At 42.0% G+C, this 18570-nt stretch overlaps 1 protein-coding gene across 5 annotated transcripts in view; it reads right to left on the bottom strand.

The window, feature by feature from the left end:
• Positions 1-18570, bottom strand: part of PAK5 (p21 (RAC1) activated kinase 5) — a 105303-nt gene that overhangs the window by 80109 nt on the left and 6624 nt on the right. The window contains exons 1-3 of one of the 5 annotated variants that reach the window (XM_072140474.1): positions 2569-2630; positions 1793-1905; positions 724-800 (exon numbers count right to left, since the gene is read on the bottom strand). The exons of 2 other annotated variants lie outside the window; for them this stretch is intronic. In XM_072140474.1, the coding sequence (XP_071996575.1) occupies positions 724-754 (31 nt within the window). In that variant the 5' untranslated portion in view covers positions 755-800; positions 1793-1905; positions 2569-2630. Of the gene's footprint in view, positions 1-723; positions 801-1792; positions 1906-2568; positions 2631-18570 lie in introns of those variants that run through there. 2 more of the 5 variants (XM_072140476.1, XM_072140478.1) reach the window with 2 other exon arrangements.

Raw genomic sequence — 18570 nt, 5'->3', positions numbered from 1 at the left:
TAGTCAAAGGCACTGGGTCCTTGTTCCAGACATTTGTGTGTGTGTGGGAGTGGGATCCTGTGGATAGGGCCTAATTTGGTTCATGGGACAGCCCCTTTACTGGGTTAGCAAAGAATCTTAAAATTTGAGTATATGGGGCAAAAAAAAAACCTGTTAGTGTCCAATACTTACTTTAGGATTTGTCCTAATCTCCAGCTCAGCTGATGCCCATTGACCCTTAGAGATGCTATCCGGGTTGACCACATGGATTACAATAATGTCAGCTATAACATCATCACCCTCAGCCTCTGTGGGCAGATAACATATAATTTGGGCGACACCTTCTTATACGTATGTAAGTGTGAACTAGAGACAAGAATCAAGGGTGGATGAGACTGTAACATCTACACGTGTGATAAGTGCCGTCACGATATGCCGATGCTGTCAGAAGGAGGGTGGAGGTCGATAAGATATAATGGATGAAGCTTGTGACCAAACATGAAGGTCTCATTCACAGATGGGATACTGATGCAGTTTTGACATGCAGTTTCTTTTATTAAAAAACGTCATGCAAATAGTGAATCAGTCCTTATACTGGCACAATGCTGGTGGAGGAATGCGGGCGATATCCTATACTTTATTCTACACTACGACAAGTTAACATTCACCGCAGCTTCAAGTCTAGTAAAAGCCGTGCAGTTTAGCTTATGAGGCTGAAGATGCCATTCATAGATTACTGTGTACCTTTTAACTCTTTACTACAAATATGGGACATTTTCTTTGAGGCATGGGATCCCTTTTCTTCGTAGGTCACCAGGAGGCTGAAACAGAAACTTTCTAATTAATATTCTGTGACTGCGACATTCTTCGAGAGTCTAGACAGTAAACCTGTGAAGTGCAGTCCCCTGTCATATCATGACGGTAAATCTCGGAACAAACTCGCTCGCGTGGGCAACCGGCCAAAATCTGCCCCAGTGCGTCCACCGGACATGTGCGTGCACATAAGAAACTCTGTAATATATGGCTGGCGTCCACTGTAACTCCTTAATGCCTAAGCACCTTAGAATGTATTTCCATTATCTATACGCACATTCGAAGGACCAGAACTTTATTGTTTTTCCGTTTACAGAGCTGTATAAGTATGATTGTTATCTGTGGGTCAAATTGGGCTTTCAGGTGGCTTCATTTAATATTTCCAAATGCTGTGAAAAAAAAAATGCAGTGTCGCCATTTCCTTTCAGGCTTTAAGGGGTTGTCAGGGCTTTTAATAAATTTCATATAAGGCTCAGAGGTTCTATAAAAACAATAAAAGGCCCCTTTACACTGCTGTAGTGGGGACATATACATCCCCATAGAAGGCTATGGAGTGAGGCTGTGGTATGTTATGTCCCTGTACCGTGCACAGAAAAAAGATAGAGCATGCTCTATCTTTTCCAGTGTTTACAGTCGGGCGCAATGACTTAGCGCTCATCCCTCCTCATCTTCAGTGCGTGTCTGTAAAAGGTTTTATAATTGTCTGTTTTGAAAAGACTCATGACCATGAAAATCAAGCATTATGCTAATAAGACTAAAGAGCTCCTGATGGTGTTACCAATACCCTTCCATGCTTTAGACTCACGGGCTGTTAGAGTGTGTATGGAACACCCCCTTGCCCTCCACCATGTGCTGAAAATTGTGCTGGAGTGAGATTACATCAGACAGAGAGAAGGGGAAGTGCTGAGGGAGCGGGGGCACATTGGTTACACATTACCATAATTTTTAACATTGAGTTTAGAAGGAAGGAGGCCATGAATAACACATATAAGAATATTACCACAGTCACGGTGCCTGGTTCTATGAGTAAGTGTCCCTGGTTTATCATGTTTGATTTCGGTGGTAGATTTCTTTTAAGGACTTCTATTTCCAGTGGCACTGCACATCTTGAGTCTATGGAGAAAGTTACAACCAGAACAAGAATTTTGAAAATGTTTCCCTGAAAATGAAATGAGGCACTAAGACTTCTTGCCAAAGACAATCAGGGATGTGGTAGTGTCAGACATGCACCTCCACAATACCCTATAGATAAACTTTTTCTTTACTTTCTACAAATTTTGTAGAGAAATTTCTCACCAGAAAATTGCAATACAATAAACCCTTCACCAGTCACATTGTCACAAATAACATAAAAAAAGATCCTAGAATCTTATAAATCAAACAAAGCAGTACTCATCTATGTATGAGGAGTAGCAAACCATACATTTCCCAACATATCTTCCCCCGTTTCATTTAGTTAATGAGTAATAAATTGATTTATTAAGATTGTAGACCAGGTATATTGATCTGCCAGGTCATATAGCCATCTTTTGGATCCCTCCACTACAGCCTTGACACTTTACCAATGAATGAACCCGTATATCAAGTGAAGCAGTCATCTGCTGGCGATTTACGATTGGGGTCTGTAAATCACCCCTCCATCAATTGTCCCGCAATTTACTGCATATGCACTATACACTGGCAGAAAAATAACAGGGATTCCTATTTTTTATTACTCATCATAGACCCAAAATGTCACAGATGTGATTCAAGTCCAAAGAATCTCAAAGATGGTACCTATGAAGAAGAAGCGGATCTCCTACACATAAGGTCAAGATGAAGGATGAGAGGGCAAGTACAGCGCACGGCAAAGACCATCCCCTATGAGAAAAATAATTGATCGCTAACATGAAGAAAGCGGTAATACAATACACCATTACTGCTCCAGATAAACTGAATTTGCATATTAAAAATTATATGACTTTATGGTTTTTTTTTTTAAAAGACCCCACCTGAGGATACTACAGAATAAAATGGAATTTAATAGGCAATACAGCTACGTATGTGGTCACCCTATTTCTTCAATCGCAACATAAAAAATGAACATGTCCTAATATTTGTCGTTTTTACAGTAAAGTCTCTCCATAGAAGTCTATGGAAGTACAAAGTAAAATTTACGGTGTGGTCCACCATATACAGCCTGCTTTTGCGGTGGATTGCCCAGAAGACCAGGTAACGTAGGTGCCACCTCACCTTATTTTTTTCTGGATACAGCCAGTTTATGGTGCCATATTGGTTACATACAGCTGACACACGGAAAGAATTTTCGGGTGCAAAATGCACATGGTGGTGTGCACGAGGCCTAAACAATAGACTGGGTTTAAAGTTTTTGAAACATTTCCTTTATGTTAAATTCTTAGGCTACATGCACACGATGTATGCCCCCCGTACCGTGGTAAGGCGGGCATACATCGGTGTCGGGGAGAGGAGGAGGGGGAGAGCGCCGCTCAACCCCTCTGCTCTCCATAGGAATACACAGCACACGGCGCCGTATTCCGTAGAAAGATAGGACATGTGCTATCTTTCTACGGGCTACGGAAAGGTAGGGTGCCGCACTTGTGATGCACCATACCGCTCGCGTACGGCTCAGTGAAGCCATTGAATTGTATGGGGGACGTATATACACTGTATACGCCCTCCATACGTTTGTGTGAATGTAGCCTTACACCGTAAGGCTTAAAAGAGACGCAGTCACCAGTTTTTACCCCAAATGAAGAGAAAAGTCTATTTTTCTTTTATACTAAAGATAAGTCATCTACAATGAGGTCCATGTAAAAAGGACCCACACCAATGGTAAAGAATCATATTTTTCAGATGTTTAAAGTTTAGAATCACCTTCTCCAACACTCCCATTCAGCCGTCCTGCCCATTTCCACTGGCCTCTCTAAAGGCCAGCAGTGCTGAGGTGTCGACAGCCATGAGCCTGCCACAGCAGCAGTTGCAGGTTGAAGCAGGCACACGCAATATGTCACCTCCCCTTTCCCGGAGGTTTGCATCACGAGTTTCCTGAACCTGAACAGTCCCTTTAAACATGTTGTGCACCAGAACCAGAGGCTTCAGTACATATACTCTATATACTCCATGTTTGATAAAATTATAGTCTTGTATTAGGAGCAGGAGCTTCTGTTTTGGACAGCAAGATCTCTCTTCATATACAGCATATTGGGGGTATGAGCATATTAGAGTACGCAGCACCCATGCAATTTCAGTTACCATTTTAAACACTTTGAGCTCATCTTACTTTAATCTCGTGTTCGTGGGGAGACATCAGCATGTTATATGCTAGAACAGCAGATAAGGTTTGTGTAATATTCTGCTTCTGTAGACTTTTTCCTGATAATTACATACCTTTCATCAATAAAGCACCACTTGACAAAGGATCCAAGGTGACATGAAACATTGCTTTAGAAGGCCCTCTCATGTCAACGCAGCAAAGATCGGCCAGTTTCGGCTAATTGGATGGGTGCTGTGGTCATCATCTATTGTTGGGCAAGGTTGGGTATACAACAAAGGAGCAAAGGATAGATATAAGAGCAAAGGTCTCCGGCAAAACTGAAAAGATTTACAGCGTTTTCCTGAACAAATAATCATAGATGACAATTCTAACTGTGTGTGATGAGCATGAGTGACAAAAAAAACATTGATCTAGAGGGTCTAGAAATAAAATTTAAAAAAAAATTCAGAAAATTTAAAATAAAAACTAAAATATCAAATAACCTCCTTACGTCATGTATCGATGTATCTATTAAAATTTTAAAAAAACCGTTATTCTCGCCGCTGAACCCTGTAACGGAAGATTTTCCTTCACACAACACATAAAGATGGAGATCAAAAGCTCGTACAGTCCAAAAAAAATGTAAGCAATGAAAATGTTCTGCACACTGAAGCATGAAAATATAATTGGTGCAGAATATGGCAAAATGCAAAAAAATTGTTCTTCCTACAAAAGGTTTTAATTTTTTTAAAATCTAACAAAACCTATGAGAAACCTACATAAATTTGGTATCTCTTTGATTGGACAGAGCCATATAGGGGAGGTGTAATTTGGAGCGCATAGTTAAAGCCCTAAGAGCAAAGCCCACAACACACACTGCAGTGTCCTGCACACAATGTCCTGCAAATTGGCTTCTATGGCTGCACACCCGAAGAATTAGCCCAAACAGTCGTCGTAAACTACTGATACGGAGTACATTAAAGGAAACCTACCATTTGATTTGATGCATTATGAAGCAAACATACCTTGAAAATGCTATAGCTACACTGATGCAGAAGCATATCTTGTTTCATCCCTGATCTGAGTGGTTTTACTCCAAAAACAATAAAAAAATTCAAGATCTTGGGAAAGCTGGGTTGCATGCTGACTACCATTCATAAACATCCTGAACTGTCCAGACAGGACTAATCAACCTGAGCTGGATCACTCATACACGGCAGCTGGGGGATGGTGCAGCGATTAATTACTTCTGCCTGTCAGGGACAACACTGTGAAAACAGGGTTCTCTGAAGCAGTGCATAAAGAGAAGTAGCGCCGAGCCAGCCAGCAACAGAGCCTCATTTTCATAATTTTAAAAGTTTTTTTCAGCAAAACCACTCAACTCAGGGAATAAACAAGATATGTTTCTGCAACAGTCCAGTTACAGCATTCTCAATGTATGTTTGGTTAAGAATGCATGAAAACAAATGGTGGATTTCCTTTAAGGGGTTAATAGATGTTAATTTGAACCTAGCCTATGGCATAAATTTCAAGTTTTTTGGAACCCCAATTATGTTGTGAATTAGGTCCAGATGGAGAATTAATGGACTTGTGGCTACATATATATATATATATATATATATATATATATATATATATATATATATATATATATACACACTCACTGGCCACTTTATTAGGTACACCTGTCCAACTGCTCGTTAACACTTATTTCTAATCAGCCAATCACATGGCGGCAACTCAGTGCATTTAGGCATGTAGACATGGTCAAGACAATCTCCTGCAGTTTAAACCGAGCATCAGTATGGGGAAGAAAGGTGATTTGAGTGCCTGTGAACGTTGCATGGTTGTTGGTGCCAGAAGGGCTGGTCTGAGTATTTCAGAAACTGCTGATCTACGGGGATTTTCACGCACAACCATCTCTAGGGTTTACAGAGAATGGTCCGAAAAAGAAAAAACATCCAGTGAGCGGCAGTTCTGTGGGCGGAAATGCCTTGTTGATGCCAGAGGTCAGAGGAGAATGGGCAGACTGGTTCGAGCTGATAGAAAGGCAACAGTGACTCAAATCGCCACCTGTTACAACCAAGGTAGGAAGAAGAGCATCTCTGAATGCACAGTACGTCGAACTTTGAGGCAGATGGGCTACAGCAGCAGAAGACCACACCGGGTGCCACTCCTTTCAGCTAAGAACAGGAAACTGAGGCTACAATTTGCACAAGCTAATCGAAATTGGACAGTAGAAGATTGGAAAAAACGTTGCCTGGTCTGATGAGTCTCGATTTCTGCTGTGACATTCGGATGGTAGGGTCAGAATTTGGCGTCAACCACATGAAAGCATGGATCCATCCTGCCTTGTATCAACGGTTCAGGCTGGTGGTGGTGGTGTCATGGTGTGGGGAATATTTTCTTGGCACTCTTTGGGCCCCTTGGTACCAATTGAGCATCGTTGCAACGCCACAGCCTACCTGAGTATTGTTGCTGACCATGTCCATCCCTTTATGACCACAATGTACCCAACATCTGATGGCTACTTTCAGCAGGATAATGCGCCATGTCATAAAGCTGGAATCATCTCAGACTGGTTTCTTGAACATGACAATGAGGTCACTGTACTCAAATGGCCTCCACAGTCACCAGATCTCAATCCAATAGAGCATCTTTGGGATGTGGTGGAACGGGAGATTCGCATCATGGATGTGCAGCCGACAAATCTGCGGCAACTGTGTGATGCCATCATGTCAATATGGACCAAAATCTCTGAGGAGCTTCCAGCACTTTGTTGAATCTATGCCATGAAGAATTGAGGCAGTTCTGAAGGCAAAAGGGGGTCCAACCCGTTACTAGCATGGTGTACCTAATAAAGTGTCCAGTGAGTGTATATATATATATATACACATGGCTTTCGGTATTTGTTTCTATGGGAGCTGAAAGCACTTTTGGTTGTTCCAATAACTCTAATACAATTGAATGAAGAGAACTGCATGTGCAGCCCCAAAATTTTACATCTGGGTGCAGAAATGATTCACAAGAAGAAGATCCTATAATAGAAGTATTACTTAATACTAAAGGCTCATGATGGCCAAAGAGACATTTGTGAAATCAGTCAGGATAAAATAATATGCCCCCATAATCAGAAATCAGATTACAAAATGTAATATTTGGTTTTATCAAAATAAGAAAGAAAATGGTCAATAAAGCTTTTAATAAATCCCATGACTCCATCTTCACCCCCTCCATCATGGAGGAAGCCCTTACTAATGGACCCTGGTGAGGCTAATGTTAATGTTTACAACCATCCATGAGTTTCTAATTTTGTTACTGCCATCCATGCCAACCACCGGCGGGCAAAACATGCAGGAGAATACAGACGGGCAGAATAAAATATATCCGCTCTCAGTAAAGAATATTCAGTGTTCTGCATTTGTAAAGCAAATCAGCTCCTTATCTGTCAGGAAAGAGGAGAAAAACACTGCAGGAACACTGTAGGAACTAAAGAACCAAACCACACAAAATATCTGCTAATATAAACAATATAATAATACGGTAATCATCCGACTTAATAAATTACATTTTACAGTATACTGCATTTACACTGATCAGCTGTAACAATTAAACTACTGGCCTAAAATTGTTTGAAGAAGACCCTTCACCAGAAATTTGCCCCTCACATCGGTAATACCTGCTGGTAAAAGGTTACGTCTCCCCCACATCACCTGATATTATCTGCCGCTGAGACCCTGTACCTTAATTAAAGCAGGTTTTCTGATATGCAAATAAATAGAGAAGAGTCAAATAGTCAAGTTTTCTTCAATGCAGTCAGTGAACCCCGCCTCCTTCCTTTGACTGACAGCTCAGTGTCACTTCATATCTCAACCTGAACAGTCGGGAAGTCCTCACCCTGTCCACTTCCCGTCCTTACCTGAATGCTGTCCCTCTCACCGCATGGGGAATACTGTGAATACTGCATGGGAAACTGCCGATCTTCTGACCATTTCCTGCACCCCAGGGCCAGGGTGCCAACTAGATGGGCAGGGCCAACTAGAGGTAGGCAAAACTACCTGTCACAACCACACAAAACCCGAAAACGTTGGAAAGTCCGACGAAAGTGCGATCGCGGACCCTTAGTAAATAAGTCCCAATGTGTTCCCTGCTTACTGGTGCTCCAGTTGAAAAGTTAAAGGAAATTAACCACATATTTGAGCTAAGCTCACTTACTGTTCTCCGTGTTTTACAGATAAAGGCTACATTCACAAGAACGTATGGGGGACGTATGTACGGCCGGTGTATATATATACGTCCCCCATACACTTCTATGGGCTCACGGCCCTGTACGGGCGGCACCGTACCGCTCCATAGCCCATAGAAAGATAGGACATGTCCTACCTCTCTACGTAATATGGCGCCGTGCGCTGTATATTCTTATGGAGAGGGGCAGATTGAGCTGTTCCTCTCTGCAGCGCCGATCTAAGCCCGCCATACTACGGTACTTGAACAGCTCAAACACAAATGTAACCACTCCTCCCCTGATAGGAAGTATAGAAGGAGAATAGTCCCAGTCCTTAGGGTACCAGTCTTCTAAGAAAGAAAGGGACAGCTAGCCCAGGCCTTTCGTCAGCACTAACCCTTCTTCTGCCATGGAGGAGATTGCAGAAGTTTTGCTTTTTACCTGAATTTATACAGTAAAGAGAAAAAAAAACTGTTTACTACAGACCCTGATTATCCGGACTTATTTCCCCTTGAGGTGCACCACTCTGACAGAGCAGCAACACAAGTGGCACCTCAACAGTCCCTGGCGGATCCGCATACTGTTGGGGCAGTTCCGTGCACCCAGAGGTCGCACTAACATTTTTCCAGAAGGGTAATAATACTCCTCTCACATTTTTTGAGGAGTATTTTTAACCCAGGAGGAGTACGAAATTTTCACTAATAAATGTATAACTCCCAGGCGTATATATAGTGTTAAGAGACTTCTATTAATACAAAGAAAAAGTTACAGCTCCTGTTTTCTGTGCTTAAAACGCGATAGGGTCTAATTTGAATTCTCGGGGAAACCCCTTTAGGGAGCATTCACACCTTTTTTATGTGTTTTTGACATATCCAAAGGCTTCACATGTTGAAGTAACATTGCGTTTCAGCATATGCAATGGAAACGCAATGTTACTTCAACATGTGATCAAGGCTGAAGCCTTTGGAATGCGTCAAAAAGGCAACGCATCGTGTGAATGCGCCCTCAAATAGCACGTATGTATTAAACGTGTGGTGCACAACATTTTTATGGCGTTTTCACATAAGAACAGCTGAGAAGAGATTTCCCAAATTACAACGCAATTTTATTGTGAGTGTTTTGTAACGAAATGTTGACAGCAATGTAATTAGACAAATCTCTTCTCAGCTGTTGTGATGCGTTTGAAAACGTATGTAATAACCTCACCCTTAGGCTACATTCACACTACCATATGGGGGACGTATGTACGGCCGCAAGCTTGTGGCTGTACATATGTCCCCAATAGATGGCAATGGCCGCTCGGATACCGCTCCGTACACGGGAAAATGACATGTCTTTCCCTGTGTTACGGCTAGTACCCAATGCATTTCAATGCATTTCTCCATGGCACCGAACGCATGCCTGCACGGCTACGGCCTGGCGGGCATACGTTTGTGTGAATGCAGCCTTATTGTCTACATAGCGGACTATGGCTGATGGCAGCCCCCAGACCAGTCTGGGGCTGATGCTGCTGAAATTTTATTTAATTCATTTTCTGCGGTTTGGGAACATAACTCTTTTTTTTGTTTTTTATTTTTTGTGTACAGTGGCACACTTAGGGAGGAACACATAATATATGTGTTCCTTGCTTTACTCAAATATAGATGACAGATAACAGTGATCTAATGGTAAGAGCCCATTGGATCACTGTCATCAGTAATCTGTATACAGAGACTTGTGAAGAGGGTGCATACAGCACCTTCGAAGCAGCCTCTCACTGTATACAGGGGACTGATAATAATCGGGCCCCTGTCACAGTACACGATCGGGCTGTCACATAGACAGCACGATCCTATTACTGGCTGTGTGCACGATCGCACACAGATCATGAGCACAGCCCCGGCAACAGATATCCCGGCCCACCCCTCGCTCGGCTCCGCCCCCACCCCTCGTTCGGCTCCTCCATCTCTCACCTATCTCTCGGCGCTCCGCAGGAGAGACTCAGACGGTGAGCAGGAAGTCCCTCCCTGTCCTGCCTCCAGCCACTCAGCGCTGCGATCCTGCAGAAAATATCTTGCAGGATCGCAGCCGGCGCCGTCACCGCAGCTCACAGAAAAATCACCAAGTGTATTAATACGCTTGGTGATTTTTTGGGGGAGTAAATCATCCTCTAAACGCGTCTATGACGCGTGTAGAGTCGTTATCGCGACCTCTGCGTGCACCAAAGTATGAAAAAGTTATTAGCGTCAGAAGATGGCGAAATGTTGTTTGCATACATTTTCAGAAATTCATAAAACCTATATAGATTTGGTATCAACGTGAACCTACCGAACCAAAGAATAAAGTAAATGTATCATTTGGAGCGCGCAGTGAAAGTTGTAAAAACTGTTCCCACCAGTGGTGAAAAAACACATTTGCATCAATTTCACCACATTTGAACTTTTTTCCGGCCTCCCAGTACACGACATGGAATAATAAATAACGTCACTGAGAAGTAAAAATTGTTGCGCAGAAAATAAGCCTGCACACTGCTCCGTACATGGAAAGGTCCAGATTTTTGAAGGTGGAGAGCGAAAAATTAATGAAAAAAATGGGGGTTAGAACTACCGTATATTCCGGCGTATAAGACAACCTGGTGTATAAGACGACCCCCCTACTTTCCTGTTAAAATATAGAGTTTAACTACCGTATAAGACTACCCCTTTTCCAACACATACAAAACACCGGTAAAAATTAAAAAAAAAACAGATTTGAATTTAACATGGTCCTTTTTTTAATTTAAATTCTTATGACATGCAGGTATATAGCAGGAAAACTGTCGCTCATAAACATAAGGCATACAACAACAACATTGCCATCGTCCATTTTACTGTAAATGTTACCATACTGTACCTTAAATTTGTATTTTATTAAATATTCCATGCCATGTACTCAGAAGTGGGGAAAAAAATCCAAATGCAATGAAAATGGTGAAAAAAACGCATTTGCGCCATTTTCTTGTGGCCTTGGATATTACGTCTTTCACTGAGCGCCCCAAATGACATGTCTACTTTATTCTCTGGGTCGGTACGATTAAGGGGATACCAAATTTATAAAGGTTTTATAATGTTTTCATACATTTACAAAAATGAAAACCTCCTGTACAAAAATTATTTTTTTGATTTTGCCAACTTCTGGCGCTAATAACTTTTTTATACTTTGGTGTACGGAGCTGTGGGTGGTGTCATTTTTTGCGAAATTTGATAATATTTTCAATTATATCATTTTTAGGACTGTACGACCTTTTGATCACTTTTTATAGATTTTTTTTTATATTTTTCAAAATGGCAAAAAAGTGCCATTTTCGACTTTGGGCGCTATTTTCCGTTACGGGGTTAAACGCATTGAAAAACCGTTATCATATTTTGATAGATCGGGAATTTTCGGACGCCTCGATACCTGATGTGTTTATGATTTTTACTGTTTATTTATATTTATGTCAGTTCTAGGGAAAGGGCGGTGATTTGAAATTTTATTTATTATAATTTTTTTTTTTTTACTTTTTTTAATTTTTATTTATACTATTTTTCAGAATCCCTAGGGTACTTTAACCCTAGGTTGTCTGATCGATCCTATCATATACTGCCATATATGAGTATGGCAGTATATGGGGATTTTCCTCATTTATTACAACGTGCTATCAGCACATTGTAATGAAGGGGTTAAAACGAAATAGCCTCGGGTCTTCGGAAGACCCGAGGCTACCATGGAGACGGATCGCCGCTATCTATTTGAGGCTGCCAGCAGTTTTGCCCGTGAGCCCTCTCCATGCAGCGCGACCCGGTCAATTACCGGCGTATAAGACGACCCCAGACCAGACAGAAGATTTTTCTGTCTTCAAAAGTCGTCTTATACGCCAGAATATACGGTATATATGACTAAGAGTTATATATTTGTATTATTGAAAATGTCATACTCCTCCTCAGCTCAAAAATACTCCTTAAAAACGGTGAGAGGAGTATTATTACCCTTCTGGCAAAATGTTAGTGCGACCTCTGGTCGAGAATGTTCCTCACACAATTACTCGTCTACATCTATAGTTTTGGGTTATTTCACTTGTGGCTGTGACTATAGTTGCACATCAGATGAAATGAAATCTTTCTCCCTCTTTCATTCTCCCCCGTTAATAACATTTACACATTATTTACTACTTCAGTGAACAGGGAAAGTATTTTAGCAGACTTCAGGATCAAGAAGGAAGAGCAGACCTTAGATCTTCCCAGGAGAAAACAAGATACAGAAGAAGCGTAGAAGGTAAAACTAATATTTTCTAAGCAGAAGACATCAAGTACGGCAGCATCTGACTAAAAACACATATCTACTGAGTCATATCAAGGCTGCGTTAAATCATCAAGGTTATAAGACATATAAATGTAACAATACAGTAAGTGGCTTTTTCAGGAAGAACCTTCTACATTATTTAAAGGGAACCTGGCACCACATTTTTCACAAATACAGCTAGTGGCAGGTTCTCATAGAGCAGTGGTGGCGAGCCTATGGCACGGGTCCTTTCTGTGGGCACTCAGGCTACCGACCCCTTCACAGAGTTCCCCAAACAGGAACAAATTCACCAAACCTTCTTGCAGTCCCAGGCAACTTCAGTGCTATTTTAAAGCAACACTTCATTGGCTGTATGGAACCGTGAGAAGGAACTGTAGAAGTGAGAAGGTGTAGATAGAACTGCATTATCTTTGTAGATCATCCTACTGTGCCCACTATTCTTACTGTATAGAGAGACCCTGGAGAGAAGCTACAATGATAGTCTGAATGTGCCCTCCTTCTTTTAACTGTATTGGTGGCCTCAGAGGGGCCGATACGATTGAAAGATGTTGAAGAACAGGCAGCAATAACTTACTGCTTAAAATGCAATTTTGTCACTTTGTGGTAAATAAGTGGATTTTGGTTATAGTTTAGGCACTCTGGGGCACATTTACTAAGGGTCCGAATCGCTTTTTTCCGCCGGGTTTCCCAAATTTTTCCGATTTGCGCATCGGCCCCTGCTTTCACACGACAGTAATCGGGGGGCGTGGCCATCGGAAAGCCACGGAATTTTTACAAAAAAATTGTGTCGCAAAAATAGCACTCACATACACCGAGACGTAGGAGTTGGACTCTGGCGGACTTCAGCGCAGCAGCGACACCTAGTGGACATCGGGCGCACAACCTTAGTGAATTCCAGCAGAACCCAAATCAGCATCGGGAAACGCACCGCTGGATCGTGACTGGACCAGGTAAGTAAATCTGACCCTCTGTCTCTAAAAGGTTCGCCATCACTGTCAGAGGTTCCCAGTTGGACACCCTTCTTTTAGCTAAAAAAGTTTTCCTCAGATCCCTATAAAATCAACTTTATAACCTTTCCTTGCATATTGACAATACTAGAGTGAGTCAGATGGGCCATGGCCTCCTCAGGCTGAATCCAATAGCTCTTCCCCATGCCTTCTCAGCATCAGCAAGTAATGTCATGGGACCAGGGTGCCATAAGCCTCCATACATTAGCAAACTGTACCCCATGAATTGACCTGCCACTCCATTAATAACAAACCCATACTCTGGATTGCTGGGGATCTCGTTTTTGTGATGGGGGAGGGGTCACAGTACTCAGAACCTCACCAATCAGATTGTTATCCTCCATCCCCTTTAAAGGGAACCTGTCACCAGGAATGTAATTTTTAGCTGGTGACAGGTTCTAATGGCCTATGTTGTGCTGATTTTAAAAAATGCCAATGTGAATCATTTCAGTACTTTATAAAACTTTATTTCACATTACCTGGGTCCCTGCAAGCAACTTGTGGTAAGCCTCAGGGTGGTTAGATATCCAGCAAATATACTTTGGTACAGCACCATGACTAACTTGTGTCAACCATGATATTCCAAACCTCCTTTCCCCTACTGATATTATTTTCTGATTCTATGGTTCAGATAACAATTATAACCAAAGCTTCAATTTAACATATTTTGATTCATTTTATTTAGTCATACACTTTTTCCACTAACATCAGTAGTCTTACATGTGAGTCATAAGAACATTTGTTCCAGGGATATTCCTGTGATGGGTAGGTGGCAAGTCTCACCTCCTTCTCTCATCAGTATTTGCTGCGACAACCCACAGAGTGGAATGATTCCATGAATATCTCATAGAATTTAGAACAATATCTTTTCTCTTATTGCCAGTGGTTTGGGGCCAATTTTCACATTTTGAAAAAAAAGTCACATAAAGCCTAAATAATAAAAAGAATTAATCATATAATGTTACTGTCAGGCTCAGGGGTAGCGGACCCTCAGTACCACTCCGGACGATGATGTAAACCGACATCTGGGAGCAGAGGTTGGACCTGTTGAGGAGTGGTACCACCAGGTCGGTCCACAGGCGTGACTTTGTCCACGGTGGTGGCCAAGGTGAGGTACAGAGCCATGAGGCAGAGATGGAGTCGAGGACAGGCAGGAGGTCAGGACAGGCAACACGGGATCAGACTCGGGGATATAGCAGTAGGTCAGTACAGGCAGCACAGGAGCAAAGTCAAGAACGGAATCGAGGTCACAGCGGGAAATCAGAATAAACGCACAGGGCAAGGAACAAAGCTTTCTCAATGTGATGAAAGCTTAAAGATCATAAAGGAGGAGGCTGGCTATTTATTAGATTGACAGGAGGGCCAGGTGATTAGCGGCGCGCTGGCCCTTTAAATCTCACGTGCGCTGGATCGCTCGATAGATATCCGTCCTTTAGGAATCTGAGCGCCCTTTATCTACTATGAGCCTCTTGGTAGATCCAGGTGCAGTCTCCGACAGGTAGAAAACTAGAAACTATAGTTTTTGACAATTTTGTACCGGAGACGATAGTAGATGCAGCAAAGTGGCTAAAATAGAATCGGAAAATTCTCCGAAATGGCAAAGATGGAGAGATTTATGTCCCACTGACGGAGAAAGCATAATAAATCTCACCCATAATTTAAAATGTAAGTTGCAAGTAAAGATCCGGTTTCCGCCTTTCTCAACTGTCTGTATCTCCAATTCTGTAGCTCACAGAACCACAATCCTGATGCAATATGAAAGATGAGATTCTTATCTTTAAAGGGAACTTGTCATCAGGTATTCACCAGGTTGACAGGTTTCCACAGGACGATTCTAACTGCAGCCCACAAAGTTTTTATATTGAACATCCATAATTAATATCCATATTTATCTTTTTAAAATGACGTGGCACCCTGGCAGAGTTCTTATTTGTGCGAGTTACCCATGTATCATCTTTGGCAACTCCATTCGTTATTCCCCCCTCCCTTCAGATGGCATCATCCACTTCAAATAGCAAATCTCACGCTTTCACACTTGTCTTCTAACATGTGTCATACGCAGTGAGAGGGTCCGTGTCCTCCACTGGATTTTGAAAGTAAAAACTGTGTGGGGACCAGTTAGAATAGTGCTGCGGGCACCTATCATTATGTTTAATGCTGAAAACCTGAATACAGGTTCCCTTGAACATAACACCATGTTTTTAGCTACTGTAGAACCAAAAAAAGGGGCGTCTGAAGTGATACTCCCACTGCAGCCTCTAAATCTGTCTCATCTCAGGCAAAAGATGAGCAGAGACTCTTCTCTGCTCATTTTCACATGACTTTGGAGGTTCTGTTTATAGGTAAACGTGTGAAATTTCACATACAAGAAGGAATTCTAGAAGGACCATTTCATACCCTACCTGAGGGGGCTAGTAATTTAGTGGGGTAAAATCTGGTGACAGGTTCCCTTTAAAGGAAACCTACCATTTCATGCAGTATGAACCAAACATACCTTGAGAATGCTGTAGCTACACTGATGCAGAAACATATCTTGTTTAATCCCTGAACTGAATGGTTTTGCTGAAAAAACAATTAGAACCTTGTGAAAGCTGGATTGCATTCAGCATGCCCTTCATAAACACATTACACAGAGCTTCCTGAACTGTCCAGACAGGACTAATCAACCTGAGCTGGATGACTCATACACAGCAGCTGGGAGGTTGTGCAGCGATTGATTACTTCTGCCTGTCCGGCACAGCACAGTGACACCATCATTCTCTGAAGCAGTGCATAATTAGGGTAAGAGGAGAAGCATAGAGCCCTAGCAAAGAAGCGAGAGAGCCTCATTATCATGATTTTATAATAGTTTTTTCAGCAAAACCACTCAGTTCATGGATTAAACAGGATATGTTTCTGCATCAGTGTACAATGCTACAGCATTCTCAAGGTATGTTTGGTTCATAATGCATCAAATCAAATGATAGATTTCCTTTCAGCCTTTGAAGATTCACAGAGATTCATTCAAGAGCCAATATTGGATGTTTTATGCCATGGCAGCTTCCAGGGGCATATGCACTGCTGAATGTGTACATTGGCAGTCAATCATGCCCATTGCATACAACTGTTTGTTAAGAGCAGTATTCTGCCATGTTATTATAACTCCTCTGCATCAGTAACATTCAGAGGTAACTCTAAAGAATGGACACTAACAAGTCTGCAAACTTTTTTAATCACTACTACACATGTATGGATTTGCCATTGGTTCCACATAAATATGCCAGATCTCATGATTTACATGAATTTTTCCAAAAAACGCTGCCATCCTTGTCACTAGGCCGTGTCTGGTACTGCAGCTCATCAAAATTAAAGTGGATGGGGCTCAGCATAGTAGTGGTATAAACTGCAGAGAAAGATGCTGAAATCCTTAAGCATTTATATCACCAAATTTTTCAGAAGGGATTGTATTAGCAAACTCATTTACTAGAGGATGATAGGCTTCTCTGATCCTGAGCATCAGGGTAGAAATGTGTCAGCCAATCACTATGATCAGTTATAACATAAAATGTCCAGCGCTGCATCATAGGAATGTAGAGAAAAAATCCATTCTCTCTTCATAAGAACTCTGAACATGTTGGTCATCCAATCAGTGTCTAGTCAGGTCTCCATTCCAGCCAGTGATTGGCTGCAGGGATGACAAACTCTTGCATCCATGTCAGTTAGGATCAGGAATGGAGTAGCAGAAGAACCATAAGGAAAGTTTACAGATTTTTTTTCATACACCCTGCCGGGTCATTTAAAAAAAGGAAAAAAAAAGACATACCATACATACCTGAGTATAAGCCTAGTTTTTCAGCACACAAAAAATGTGCTGAAAACCCAAACTCGGCTTATACTCGAGTAAAAAATATAGGTTTTACCAGGTTTTTGTGGTAAAATTAGGGGCCTCGGCTTATACTTGGGTCGGCTTATACTCGAGTATATTTTAAAAAAGTGGACATATACTTTTAAAGATTAAAAGTGTTAAAGATTATACAAATTTAAAAATAATAATTTCCATTTTTAGTTTCAGGATACAGACACTCAATCTGGCAAATGTATGCAGCCCAATCCTCAGTCATCAATGGCAGCCTCAGGTCTCATGCACAACCGGGTCTGAACTTCAGCAAAGCACAGAGCCAGGTGGAGAAGGGGAGAGTGTGAGCTGCTGACTCCTCTCCTCTCCACCGCCTTGGTGCGGTGAGACATTGGGGCTCATTTACTAAGGGTCGTGCTGCTCACTTTCGTCAGGCTGTTCGCCTTTTTCAGGGAATGCACAGTTTGGACAGGTATTTAACAGGTGTCTGCGCTGGGATTTTGGGGCACACAATCGTTTTTGGCGCAGCTGCACTGGCTTCCATGCCACACAAATTGGGGGGCGTGCCGTTGGACCATCTGACTTATTCGGACTGAGCGCGGGATTTAACTCTCAAAATGTGTCGCAAGCCCAAGCTCTTAGATGCACCACTAAAAAGATGGTGAACTCTGTCAGACCAGAGCGGGGAAGCGACACATGCAGGATATTGGGCGCACAATCTTCGCGAATCTCTCGGCACAGTGCGTTATCGTCAGACAATGCATTTTTGGTCACCGCACCGTATCCTAGAATAATAAACCCCTATGGGAACAGTGATCCAGCCAGGTCAGAGCCCCAACTATGGTGTGTATGGGGCCTTAGTAAACACCCAGTAAATTTGTGATGTATTCAAGTACCACATTCCATTTTATCTATAGCTCCAACAACGTCTGTCTATACCCTATTTATGGCAGTTTTAAAGCCAGAACCTGTACATGTAAAATCACCCTTAGGGTTCTTGCACACAAACATATTTTTTCAGGTTGTGTGCTACCCGTATTGTACCATTTTAATACAGGTAACATAACATGGGTATCGGATTCTCTTAAAGGAACCCCCAAAGCCCTCCAGACTCATTAGTATAGTTTTAAAGGTTGATTTTTGGAAAGAAGGAAGGAGG

This window comes from Engystomops pustulosus, chromosome 3 (assembly GCF_040894005.1).
Source record: "Engystomops pustulosus chromosome 3, aEngPut4.maternal, whole genome shotgun sequence".
Lineage (NCBI taxonomy): Eukaryota > Metazoa > Chordata > Amphibia > Anura > Leptodactylidae > Engystomops > Engystomops pustulosus.
The sequence above is the reverse complement of the archived record's forward strand: the minus strand, read 5'-3'. Positions and strand labels throughout refer to the sequence as shown.